Source organism: Octodon degus, unplaced genomic scaffold (genome assembly GCF_000260255.1).
Source record: "Octodon degus isolate 3935 unplaced genomic scaffold, OctDeg1.0 scaffold00027, whole genome shotgun sequence".
NCBI lineage: Eukaryota > Metazoa > Chordata > Mammalia > Rodentia > Octodontidae > Octodon > Octodon degus.
This window is the reverse complement of record NW_004524603.1, coordinates 5334701-5347910: the sequence shown is the minus strand read 5'-3', so window position 1 is coordinate 5347910 and position 13210 is coordinate 5334701. Positions and strand designations below refer to the sequence as shown.

Here is a 13210-nt window from a genome sequence, read left to right as displayed (position 1 = left end):
CTGCCCAGCTGCCCTTTCTCCCGCCTCCCCTTTGGCTATAGCCCCGCCTGTGGCCCAGAGGCTCCCAAAAGCACGCCTCTTCTCTCCCGCCCCTTGCATGTTCCTGGGTCAGGCTGTAGTGAGAGTAATGGGTCCTGCACTTGCAGATCCTCCTTGGTAACCCTCACATGTGGTGGCTGAATGACTCTGCTCCGGACCCCAACAGCCGCCACCGTGAGAGTCCTTCGCAGGAGGGCATTGATCAGGTGAGTGCAGCCTCGCTGGATGGGGGAGGCCTGGGGACGGGGTGGAGTGCTCGTGCAGGCGTTTCCTTAAGGGGTTGGCCAGCCGTGTCCTGTTTCTCAGCCTGTCTCTTGCATGGACACCCGGTTCCTTGTGTGCCTGGGGATGGCTCCATTCACGCTGCCATTAGTGTGCAGCACCAGCTGATCTCATGTGTAGATGGAACCACTGAGCAAGTGGCAGCCCCAGCAGGATTATCACAAGATGTCCCTCTGAGAACCCCAAGACACCCTGACGCTCTCCACAGCACACCACATCACTTCCTGAGTTCGGGAAAATCATGACAATGGTTTTTCTTTTGTAATTATTTTTCCTCTGAAATAAAACAATCTTTTCAAAAAAAGTATAAAATCACAAATAATATACTGGGTGTGGTGGTACACTCTTGTAATCCCAGCACTTGGGAGGCTGAGGCAGGAGGATCCCGGTGAGTGGGTGGCCAGCCTGGGCCACATAGTGAGTTCAAGGACAGCTTGAATTACAGAGTAAATCCCGTCTCAACAAGAAATGCATAATTACATAGACTAGAAAAATTGTAGGAAAAAAACCTGTCAAATCTTAGCAGGTTTGTTTTGAGACAGGGTCGTATTGTGCAGTTCGCCCTGGCCTTGAACTCACTGTGTAGCTCTGGCTGGTCCCAAACTCACAGTGATCCTCCTGCCTCAGCCTTCTGCGTGCTGGGATTATGGGTGTGCACCACCATGCTGGTTATCTCACCTATTTCTGAGACACTGAACTATGCATTTTTTCCCCATGACATTTTGAGTGTCTATGGTATGTATTTGTTATTTTTGAAATCAGGAAAAAAAAACCTTCAAAAAAGTCTGTGAGAAGCACAAGGTGACTTCTAAAATCTTGCCTCTGTGGTCACTTTTTCGTCTGAAACTGACAATTAGCCTGTTTTAGAAAAATAAAGGACTCTCCCTGCAGGGGAAAAAAAAAAAAAATCTCATGTGACCTTTCCCAAAGGCCTTGTGCCTGGGGGGTCTAATGTGAGAGGAAGGGTACCGGTGTGCGTGCTGGAGCCACTGGGCTGAGGCACGGACTTGCTGTGCCTTGCGGGGTGCGCGCAGCTGGGGAGCTGAACGTTGTGGTCACTGCTCTGCCCTAGCTGGTGTACATGGGCTTTGACTCGGCAGTGGCCGAGGCCGCACTGAAGGTGTTCAGGGGCAACGTCCAGCTGGCCGCCCAGACCCTGGCACACCACGGCGGCAGCCTTCCCCCCGACCTACAGCTGCCAGAGGAGGACTCCTCGTCCACGCCATCCACGTCTCCTTCGGACTCCGCAGGTAGGCAGTGACTTCGCTTCCATTGTTGTTCCGGGGTGCTTGTCCTTCTTAACCGCTCACCCTCCCGTGTCCCTGTAGGAACCTCCAGCGCCTCCACAGACGAGGACATGGACACAGAGGCTGTCAATGAGGTCTTGGAAGACATCCCCGAGCACGAGGAAGATTATCTCGACTCGACTCTGGAAGATGAGGAGATTATTATCGCAGAGTACTTGTCCTATGTAGAAAATATACAGTCAGCAACCAACTGAGCCGTGAGCAGACATGAGGGCGCTTCTGGGTATAAATTCTGTCGTGAAAAGCCAACGCTGCGGGTCTGTATTCTTGCTGTTCTCTGCTGCTGCTCCACAGTGCTGCCGCTGCCGCCTCTTCTTCCTCGCGGTAGGAGAGGCAGGAGGCAACCGGGGGCCCTGTGTGCCCATCTGTCTCCAGGGCGCCCCTCTCTCTGCTTGTCCACTTGGGTTCTCACCCAGCAGTGGGGAGCTGGCACCTGCTGTTCCTGAGACTGGGATATCCCTGGGGAGGGGACAAGGAACATTGCCTGCCCTGCCCTTCCTGTCCCCCAGCCTTACACGTAGCTTCCTCTCCTACCTGCTGCGAAGTCCTGTCCTCCACCTGTGCCGACTCGCTGGGCACCCTCTCCTACCCCACCACCGTCCCCAGGTGTCCCCTGGGCCGTCATTCCCGCTGCGGTGCAGCACAGGCCTGCATCCCGAGGTGCTGGTGCTGCTTGTAGTTCAGCAGGGTGCGCTTGAGCTGAAGGCTGCCATCGATGTCACGTGCAGCAGAGTGCCTCAGTCTCTTAGTAAATGTGAAGTTCTAAATGCTAAAAAGCAACTTACAAGTTTGAATTAACATTTTAGACTCTGCTGTCCCAGGAACTCACCCGAGACCAGATTTAGACGTGTTTCTCCCAGTGGGTGGGTGGGGGGTTCTGTGATGGAAGCTGTCCCTGAAAGGATGTGGTGCCGCCTGAGCGACTGTCCTCTGGGATGCACTCTGCCCAGCGCCTGGGTGCTGCTGGCAGCAGCCATGTGTCCTTGAGACCCACGCACCTGACTGAAGGCAGCACGGCCCTGCGCCACCCCTGGGAACCCACTGGCAGAGCTTCAGTTTTGGCAGAGTAAAGAGCAGCCCAGCCAGGAAAGCAGGGATCCTCTCTTGTCTTAAAGTGGATGATGCTGCTGGAAATAAGAGCGGAAGCGTCTGTCCCAGGTGACCTGAAGCTGAGCTCAATGCAGGTGGGGGTGAGGTAGGAGGGAAGCTGGCGGGCAGTGGCAGCCCTAGCGGTGGGGGATGGTGCGGCAAGGGTGGATGTGAAGTCAGGCCCCACTTAATGTTGGGCCTGGCAGTGGGGGTTCCCCGAAAGCTCTGGCTGATAAGTCCTTTTCTTGGGCACAGTGGCAGGCTGCTGAGCTGGGCCTGCAGGGGTGGCTGAGGGTTGGCAATTTAGAGGCATTGCAAAGGGCAAGGGGTCATTCTAGAGCTGGGACAGTGGGGTGCTAGTGGGCAAGAAGCCGAGTATGGGGCACTTTTGAGACAGACATGAGGGAGGAAACCTGGGGGTAGTGGGTTGCAGAGTTCGCCCCAGAGCCCCAAGGTACAGGCAGTGGGAAGCCCAGCCAGGACAGGCACAGGGCAGAAGCCTGGGGCTGCATGGTGAGGGGCTGTACTTGGCTGGTGACCGCGCTGCTGACCCCAGCTTTGCCAGCTTCTCTGCCCTGGTGACGCTGCTGTGCCAGCCCTGTTTTTCTGCCCAGATATCCTACAATCTTGTCCTCCTGGCTGATTGAATAAATGGATCAATGACAACCATTTTCTTTAAAAACTTTGGTGGTACTGGGGACCCAGTCTTGCCCATGGGCAAGTGCTCAGGCACTGGCTGCATCCCCAGCCCGGCCTTCTCCTTTAGCGCATGGGAATTGTGCTGTGGGCAGAGGGGGCTGACCAGTGCAAAGTCAGTGGAACTGCCACATGACTTGGGCCCAGGAAGCGGGGACAAGTGGTTGTCTTTGTGTCCTCAGTGCCACCGTGGAAGCAGTCACCCCATATGTGTGCCGGAGATACGTAAACTAGTGGCACAGCGGTCAGGTCCCAGCTTCCCAACAGCTGCTGCTTCTCTGGCGGGGGGCAGGGGGCAGTTCTGCTGTGGCAAATGAGGCAGGCGCGAAGCCCCCAGTGCGCATGGCCAGGCCACCAGCAAGCTTTGTCTCTGGGCAGCAGTGGGCTCCAGCCCAGGACCAGGGTCTGGCTCTCGGCCACGCTTCTCACAATACCACTTCCGCATCTGACCCTAGAGGAGCTCCCCAGCGAGAAGTGACATCCCTGCCCCCATGGGGCTGAGTGCTCCAGGGCCCCCGAGAGCAGCACCTGTGCCAGCAAGGCCACTTGCCCAGGGCTTCTGGGTCGGGCCGTGACCCATCGAAAATGTGTGCATCTCTCCCAGCCTGTGTGTCAAGATCGCCCATGAGACCTGTCATCTGGGAAGCAGCAGGTGGCACCTACAAGCCAGCACACTCCCCAAAAACTAGCTGCGCTCTGAGCAGCAGTGCCTGCCCGGCCTCGGGCTGCTGCCCAGGAGCCTTCACAGAATACAGCCAGTTTCTTAATGTCAGGCACTGTCGCCTACATTGTCCTACACCAGGAACCAGCCGGAGACTGGCACAGGGCACTGTGGAGGCACCATAGGGCTGAAAAAGCAGCCTGGGAGGCCAACGGTGCCAAGGAGGCTCCTGGCCTCGCCCCTCAGCTACTGGCAGGATGCCTGCGCTCCACACTGTGGGCCACCACTTGGCACAGTCTTGCCCATGGACACAGTGTAGGCACCAGGTCCACAAGGCCAGCAGGCCCTGCCACCCATCTGCACAGCCCTAGATGGGACAGGCCCCCTGGATTTGTGGTGGAAAATCTCCAGAGCAGGGGGCCCGGATGCCAGCTCTTGGCTTTTGTACAGCTACTCTCCACGGAGATCCTGGCTGGTAGCAGCCCCCAGTATCAGCCAGGAAGCAGGGCTGTCCCCTGCCCACAAGGCTTGGATTGGGAGTTCTTCATGAGGCCTCCGGTGACAATCTGCCACAGCAACAATGTGGCTTTTGGGGAAAAAAAACACCCTTACCACTCTGGATAAAGAAGACTCCCCGCCCCTAGCCCAGGAGCTTGGAGAGCCAGGGTGGCCAGGGGGCAGGGCTCGGGATAGGGAGACGCCTCGTTCCCAAGGGCAGGGGGACGCCCTGCAGCAAGCTTAGGGAAGCTGACAGTTCAGCTAGGCTTGGGCACTGGTCCTCTGGTCCCCAGGCATTGACACGTTCCCTTCAGGTGGGCTGCAGGGGCGCGTCTGTGATGCAGGCCACCCTGTTGCTGAAGAGTCGTGACAGACTGCGCTTGGCCGTGGGCCTGGGGCATGGGGCCTGGAGCCCGCGCAGATCCCAGAGGCGTAGGGCCCCGTCGTGCGAGGCTGTGTAGAGCATATGGCCGTGCACCTGCAGGGGTGGGCAGGCTGTCAGGTGACCTTTGTGGGGGGTGCTGGAGGGGTCTCCCTAGCTAGGGAGCAGGGAGCGGGGGCTGGGGCAGGCCTACCTGCAGGCAGTTGATAACGAGCGCGTGGCCGCGGAACACCCTCTGCAGCGCTCCCGATTGGGCGTCAAAGGCCCGGGCACAGGCGTCCCCGCTGCCTGTGAACACTGACAAATAGCGGCACGTGGGCCTCAGCTGCCCCTGCCACACCCCAGAGTAGGGCGAGACGGGAGCGGCGAGTGCCGCCTGCCCTGGGCGCTGTGTTTCAGAGCCAGGACCCGCCCCCACTCCTTGGGACTGGTGTTTCCTGGAGGCCCCTGGTCCCGGGGTGCTGCCCCTCACCCACAGCCCCTCATCCCAGCCTGTGTGAGCTCCTGGGTGACCCCGCCACTCTCCAGCTTCTCTCCTGCACCCCTCAAACGCAAGAGTCAGACCGGCCCAGGAGGGCAGGGTGCCATGGGTGCCAGGGAGGGCAGGAGTGAAGCTGTAACCATCTGGTTGCAGCCAGGGTGCCCTGTCCGTGACAGGCCTGCTGGGGTCAGCCTCAGTCTCCTGCCCAGGCCTGGATGTAGCAAAGGCAAAAATAGTGTGTTGAGTCTGGAGCCTAAAGCCCCAGGGCACCAGAGGCTGCACGTCTGCTCTGAGGTCGGCTTGGATTTTCCAGGTGGCTCTTCCCTCCCTCATCCCCAGGGGACTCCAAGGCCCAGCGGGCACTGACTGCCGCTGCCGCAGGGGAACCACAGTCGCGCAGTGTGTGCTGAGGACCCGCCTCCCTCCTTAGTGCACCTGTGTCCTGGGTACGAAAGCATTGAGCCGACTGGATGGAGCCAGCATTGAGAGCTTGCCTTTCTTCCCTTGCAAAATGTGCCTGCCTCAACTTCCCAGTAACGTCCCAGCCCAAGTTAGCCTCTCTTGCAGGTGGAAATCCAAGAGCTACAAACACAGGCCTCCCAGCGGGACTTCCAGGACCCATGGTGATGGGCGCTGTGTAGCTAGGAGATGTAGCCCTCCGGTCTGCCCTCTTCTGCTGTCTGCCTAAAACATGAGCCGGTGCCTGGCACCCCTGCAGCTATCTTGAAACATGAAGCTCTACTCAAGGATGCAGATGTGTCTGAGGATGAACAAGCAGGCAACAGAGGAAAGGCTCTGGGGAGCCTGCTGGTATACTAGCCTGGTTCTTCTGTCTGAGAGAAAAATACCCACTGCCTCATTGGAACCACAGCACGGATGGCGAGATAGCTCAGTGGACTAAGTGCCTGCTTAGGCAAGCACAAGGACTGGGGTTCGATCCTGGGCACCACGTGCTGTACTGGCCCCACCGCTGGGCGCCCTGAGCCGGCCACCAAGACCGGGCGTGATGGTGCATGCCTGTAATCCCAATGCTGAAAACAGGAGGGTGACAAGCCTGAGCTGTGTTTATACCAAACACACTAATAATAATAATAAGCCCCACAACAGCTGGATTTTCTCTTATCTGAGGTCAAACCTAAGCCAAGTGAGGCCAAATGCACTGCACACTGGATTAAAGTGCAGCAGTCTCACCTGGAAAGTAGAATGTCCCTGGGACAGGATTTTCAACCCAGGATCTCTGAACATTTGTATCACCCCACTTTACTCTTTGGTTTTTTTTTTTTTTTTTTTTTTTAGATAAGCTCACTATGTACTCCAAGCTGGCCTCAAACTCACTATGCACAAAGCCTTGGGTTCAAACCTGAGGCAGTGCTCCTGCCTCAGCCCTACGGTGCTGGAATTCCAGGTGTGCACCACCACGCTGCTCTGCCTCATGTTCTTTCCTAGAGCTGGGGGAGCCCCAGGTCCAGCCAGGCCCTCTGCACAGCTAGGGGAAGACCCTGCCTTTGGGGCCCTGGATCCCAGACCACAGTGCAGGATTGGAGGGAAAAACCATACCCACACCTGTAGACAGAGTTCTAGGGCTCAGGGCCAGGACAGTCACTTACAGGTTCCCCCGTGGAACTTGAGGGCACTCACGCCGCGGCGGTGGGCGGGGAAGGTGCGCACGCTGCGCCCCGTGTCCGGCAGCCAGCACTTCACGGTCCTGTCCGCGCTGCCAGAGTACAGCAGCCGCTCTGCGAGCTGTGGGGGTGCACAGGTCACCAGAGGGATCCTGGCCAGAGGCTCCCAGCCCCACCTTCCGCCCAGCACAGGGTTTGCAGGTTTGCGGCTGCCTGGTTTCACCCTGCCCAGAACCTTGCCATAGACTCTCTGTCTGCCCAGAGGGTAGTGACACTAGGGGACAAAAAGGGACACCCAGTTCTAAAGTGGCCCCCATGCAGGACTCTTAGTGCAGGAAAAAGGGTCTACTAGGGTTAGGAAGAGCAGCTTAAAACCGAGGCTGGAGCATCAGGGGCCACCACAGGGTCACTGCTGTACCCACAGGGATGGAAGAGGGCCCCGAGACAGGCTCACCTTGCACTAAGGCTGCCAGCCTAGCAGAGGTGGGGCCAGAGCCCAGAAGGTGAAGGACGGCACCTTGCTGGGAGGGATGGGTCCTCACCCAGCAGGCACCCTGGTCAGTGAGCCCCAATACTTTTACTCTGGGCCACCGATGGCCCAGGAAATAGAAACAGCGAGGGGTCCTCAGAGCCCTTCTCTGGGCGCAGCCGGCAGTGAGCCCCGTGTTCCACACTGGCTCCCACCATCCTTCAGAGGTCGCCATACTTGTCCATTCCAACCATGCTCTGGGTTGCTAGAGCTTCAGGCCTACGGCTGACTTAGCGTCTGCACAGAGACCAGCTGACTCATGCACACCAGACGCAGCCCAGGTCCAAGGGGTTAGGTGGCTTCAGGACGATTGTTTTGGTGGCAGCAGGGCTGTGGGGGTAGTGGGGCACGAGGCACACCGTGTGACCCTCAGGAAGCAGGGGCTGCACAGCAGGTCCCATACAGGGTCACTGGTGTCCCTCAGTCCTACTCTGACCCCGTGATGGTTGCGGTTGGCTCCTGAACATGTAGCATTCCTAGCTGGTCCACTCCCAGAAGGCCAGGGACACAAGCAAGCACCAGCAGGTCCAATCAGCTCAGGCAGGGCTCTGCAGCAGAGTTCCTGTCAGCTAGAAGGTCCTTCCTTTTTGCTGTTTTTTAGGACAAGGTCTCACTACGGAGTTCAGGCTGGCCTCGGAATCACAGTGAGCCTCCTGCCTGAGCTTCTGGAATGGCAGGCTTACAGTGCCTAGCTTTTGCAACTCGGGACAGGATCATTATAGAGTAATTTAATTTCAAAGGAAGTTGACCTCCAGAGGAGAGTGCTGGCCAGCACAAAAGCAGCCTCTTGGAGACTGGGTATCCAGAAGCTCGAATACAGCGACATGAAGAAGAGAAGGTGGCAGGAAGTGGATCCCTGGGACCCGGCTAGCATCCAAAGCAAGCAATGAAGTGGACAGGGAGAGTGACAAGAGAGACTTCAATGACGGAGGTGGCGAACAGTGCTCTCTTCCTGAGCCCTGACCCACCGGATGGGAAGGACGGCCCAAACCTACAGACCCATGGTGACTACTGGTCCCCCAGAGGCTCCACGAGGAAGCCACCAGTGGAGTCACTTGGGTTTAGCTGTCCCCTGGGAGGGGGAGCTTGGCCAGGAGCTGTCTTGGACACAGGCCAGCTGAGCTCGGAACGCAGAACTGCTCCAGCAAGTGGCTCTCGGGGTCAGGATGACATTAATTGAGCTCAAGTCAGCAAGAGGTCAAGGACCCGAGTTCAGGCCTGCAGGAGGCACAGTGCTGAAGGCTGAACAAAACGGTTCCAGCCTCATGGCCAGAAACCAGTCTGAACTTCCGCAGAGCGAAGGCACATACTTCCTAGGGTTATCCACTACCCTGCTGTACATCCACTGCTGACTTGGCTGGGGTTGGTCAGTATGGACCTGGGCCCTGTTTGCCCAATTTCTTTACCAGTGACAGCAGGGACATACCTTAAAGTGGGCATATATTTTTTCTTATTTTTGTCTTCCTTTTTTTCTTCTTGTTTTGTTTTCTCTTTTTCCTTAATTGTTCTTGTTTTATTTTTTATTTTAGGGAAGGGTCTACAGGGTGTTCAGGGTCTCCCTACTAGATTAGACTTGTAGTGATATGCCTTTTTACAGCCTCCCAAGAGCTGGGATTACAGGCGCATGCCAAAATGCCCAGTCTCAGTTGCCATCTCAGTGCACCCCAGGGACAGGGCCAGCATAGCAGGCCCAGGGATTGAATCCCAGGCCACTGCGCCTACTTGCAGGCATTTTAATCCCCTGAGCTATTTGGCTGGCCCTGTTCTTGTTTTTCCATGAATGTGAACATTATTTTTAGTTTTCTTGTTGTGGTCATTCTTTTCTTTTCTTTTCTTTCTTTTTTTTTTTTTTTTTTTCGGAACCAAGGATTGAACTCAGGCCTTTGTGCTTGCCAGGAAAGCACTTATTCTACTGGGCTATCTCCCAGGCCTCTGTGGTCATTCTTTTCTGTTCTTATTCATATTTCTTCCTTCTCTCTTTCCCTTCTGGCTTTTTCAGCAGTTTCCCAAAGCCCTCCAACGCTGCCTTTGTCCTCCAGCCTTAGTTCTAATCTCTTGCTCTTCTAGTTCTCTATTTTTTTTTCCCCTAATCTCTTTTAAAGTTTCAGTCCTGGCCCTGTGAGATAGCCCAGTGGCCGAAGTGTCTGCCTAGCAAGTGCAAGGGCCTGAGCTTAAGTCCCAGTACCACTAAATAATTGTACAAATACATAAATAAATAAATGAAATTTCAGTCCTGAGGGGGAAATCTCCATATTATACAGATGTTTACAGTATACAGTTTTTTGGTTTTTTTTTTTTTTTTAATATTTATTTATTTATTTATTTTTATGTGTGTGTGTGTGTGTGTGTGGCCAGCTCAGCCCACCAGGGGGCGGGGCTGGCTGGCATGTGGTGCTGGGGGATTGAACCGCGGTCCCTGATGCCTTGCCAAGCTTGTTCTAAGTAGGTGCTTTAGACCACTGAGCCATCTCACCAGCCCCTACAGTATACAGTTTTCTGGTTTTAGATTTTGTTAAATAAGCACAAATCCAGTTCATAGAGTTAAAGGTAGCAAGTCAATAATTAACACAGTTTGTCGTGCTCTAGGCAGTCTGATACTACTCTTGTTGCTGACCGTACCACTCTAGCCAAAGTGACACAGCTGCTCTCATGGGTTCTTCCTGGTATGCTAAGACTGGGACACCTTAAGAGTCCTAATCAAAGGGCCGGCCAAATAGCTCAGCGGATTAAAGTGCCCGCAAGCAGGCTCAGGGGCCAGGGATTCCATCCCCAGGTCTGCCGTGCCGGCCTCACCCCCATGGGGCGCTGAGACTGCAATTGAGACTGCTGTGGTGGTGTGCGCCTGTAATCCCAGCTCTTGAAAGCCTGTAAACAGGCAGATCACTACGAGTCTGATCTAGCAGTGAGACCCTGAACACCCTGTAGACCCTTCCCTAAAATACAAAAAAAAAAAAAAAAAAAAATTCATAATCAAATCTGTACCCCAGTTCCAAAAAGCAGTGGCTGGGCCCAACAGGCAGCAACTTCTCATTCCCAATAAATTGAAGGAGTAGGATCTTGCAACCGACTCAAAACCGAATAAGCCAGCTACACCTAGAAGATATCTTGAAATTTAGTCATTTGCGAGGGATCTAAATACTAGCAATAAAGCTATTGTTCATGAGCAATTTGCAAGCATCAACCAAGGAATTAAACTTAAAAAAAAAAAAAAGAAAAAAGAAAAGGAGAAGACATTTAAGCAAGATGCAACCCCATGGGCCAGCAAGATAGCTCAGTGGACTAAACACCTGCTTAGGCAAGCTCAGGGGCCAGGGTTCAATCTCTGGCACCACATGCCACAGCAGCCCCACCCCTGGGCACACTGAGCCGGGAATCAAGTCTGGATGTGGTGGCACATACCTGTAATCCCAGCACTGGGGAGGCTGAAAACAGGAGGATCACTATGCGAGTCTGAGATGAGTAGTGAAACACTGCACACACACACACACACACACACACACACACACACATGCCCTAAAAGATACAATCCCAGATATCTAGGTCACCAATAATTTGAAAGCCACCCACCTGGAACCTCTGCAGTGGTAAGAGGGGAAGTAACAAAGCAGATGAATGAGGTTCCAGCAAAAAATAAAGTGAGAAATAGTGTCTCAAATAACTACAAAGATGGTGACCATGAAAAAAGACATGGTTAATGACTCTAGAGCAGAAAGAGATTAAAAAAAATAGAGAGAGGGCCAGGGAGATGGCTCAGTAGAATAAGAACTTCCTTGGCAAGTGCAAGGTCCTGAGTTCAATCCCCGGTTCCACAAAAAAAAAGCAAGAGACTAGGAAAAATCAATCCAACAGCTACTAGATGATGCCAACAAGAATAACATGATTGATCAGAGTCAAGGGCACTGGGGAGATGGTTCAGTAGAATAAGCACTTGCCTGGCGAGCGCAAGGGCCTGAGTTCAAGCCCCAGTTCCTAAAACAAACAAACAAACAAACAAGAGTTAAGGAAGAAGTAGAAGACAGTGCAGATGACATTAAAATAAAATAAAATAAAATATAAAAATAAAAATAAAAAACACCTGTTCACAGAAGACAGAAAATTTCTTGAGTGAGCAAAAAGAACTTGACATACAGCCGGGGAGATAGCTCAGGGGCATAAGCACCTGCCTGGCAAGCACAAGGTCCTAAGTCTGATCTAAAAAAAAAAAAAAAAAACGAAAAAGAAAAAGAACTTGACATATATATGTAAATGAGGCGTGTAGAACTCCAACTGAACGTTATTAAAAGCTGTTCGAGAGCTGGCCACATAGCTCGGTGGACTAACGTGCCTGCCCAGGCAGAGTGAAGAGACTGGTGTTGGATCCCCGCACCACAAGCTGGGCCAGCCAACCAAGACTGGGCACGGTGGCACACGTCTGTAATCCCAGCTCTTGGAAGGTCGAAATCAGGAGAATCACTAGGAGTCTGATCTACATAGTGAGACCCTGTGAACCCTGTACTATATACACAAAATAAATACATACATACATACATTAAAATAAAAAAAAAAGCTGTTAGAGGCCAGAAACAAAATGCCTATAATGGAAAGGCCGTTAGACTCACATCAAGACTTTTCAAAACAAACCATCACGTCAAGCAGAGCTTGGATTGAAGTAATTCAAATCTTAAAAGAGGCTTTGTCCTGCACCCGCCACTCCAGACCCAGGCCCACCACATGAGAGGGGCCTTCCCTGCGGGCTCCAGACCTCCCCCACCCATCCCGAGCCAGCACAGCCCATTCTGTGAGTGAGAACTTCCGCCATGCTCTTGAGAGTCCTGCAGACCCACCAAAGCACAGCCTTGGTGAGTGAGTGTGAGAGCTTCTGCACTGTCTCGCCCCCGCTCCTCATACCCCTCCAGACCCAGCCCAGACCTAGCATGCAGGCTTGGGGGGAAACCCTGCAGCTAAAGCCCCTGCAGTGAGACTAGGGCAAAAACCACATAGCTAATCCAGGAACAGATCATCTTACCAGAGGGGTACAGCAGACCAACCTCGAAGGGCAACAACAATAAGGAGCTGAGCACAGTAGGAGACCCAAGCCAGGCACAACTGCATGAACTAGAACTTGGTATTCAGTACCTGAATTTCATTAGGTGATAAGGATATAACTGCACCAAAGCTCTACACTAAAGGTCAGAGGTCAGTGCTATATGAAATGATAAAGACAAGGAGCAAAACGCAATCTCAGGTCTCAAGCCCACCCATAACAAGGGCAGAGGACACTAGCTCAGCTGAAATATATGAATCAATAGCATCGGAAGGAAATAAACAACAGCAGAAAGGCATAGAGGAACTCAAAGCAGAATTAATTTCTGGAACAACAACAACAACAAAAAAAACAAAACTCATAGCATCTGAACTAAATCAAATGCAGAAACATATGGAGGAAACACACTGCCCACCCAGAATAAGTGCAGTGGACACTAGCGTAGCTCAAATACATGAATTAATAGCATCGGAAGTAAATAAACAACCACAGAAAGGTTTAAAGGAACTCAAAGCAGAATTAATGTCCAAAATGAAAAAAGAAATCTCTGAATTCATAGCATCTGAACTAAAGAATCAAATACAGAAACATATGGAGGAAA

The 13210-nt window shown here is 53.4% G+C and overlaps 2 protein-coding genes across 5 annotated transcripts in view; one reads left to right on the top strand and one right to left on the bottom strand.

Annotated features, from left to right (window-relative positions):
* The window catches only part of Nub1 (negative regulator of ubiquitin like proteins 1), a 30437-nt gene extending 28561 nt beyond the window's left edge, over positions 1–1876 (top strand). For all 4 annotated transcript variants that reach the window (XM_023712837.1, XM_023712838.1, XM_023712840.1 and 1 more), the window contains exons 13-15: positions 147–245; positions 1394–1571; positions 1650–1876. In XM_023712837.1, the coding sequence (XP_023568605.1) occupies positions 147–245; positions 1394–1571; positions 1650–1822 (450 nt within the window). In that variant the 3' untranslated portion in view covers positions 1823–1876. The remainder of the gene's footprint in view (positions 1–146; positions 246–1393; positions 1572–1649) is intronic.
* A 2927-nt stretch (positions 1877–4803) lies between these two features.
* The window catches only part of Wdr86 (WD repeat domain 86), a 30852-nt gene continuing 22445 nt past the window's right edge, over positions 4804–13210 (bottom strand). The window contains exons 4-6 of the mRNA XM_004628977.2: positions 7043–7178; positions 5148–5251; positions 4804–5050 (exon numbers count right to left, since the gene is read on the bottom strand). Coding sequence (XP_004629034.1) covers positions 4883–5050; positions 5148–5251; positions 7043–7178 — 408 coding nt within the window. The 3' untranslated portion in view covers positions 4804–4882. The remainder of the gene's footprint in view (positions 5051–5147; positions 5252–7042; positions 7179–13210) is intronic.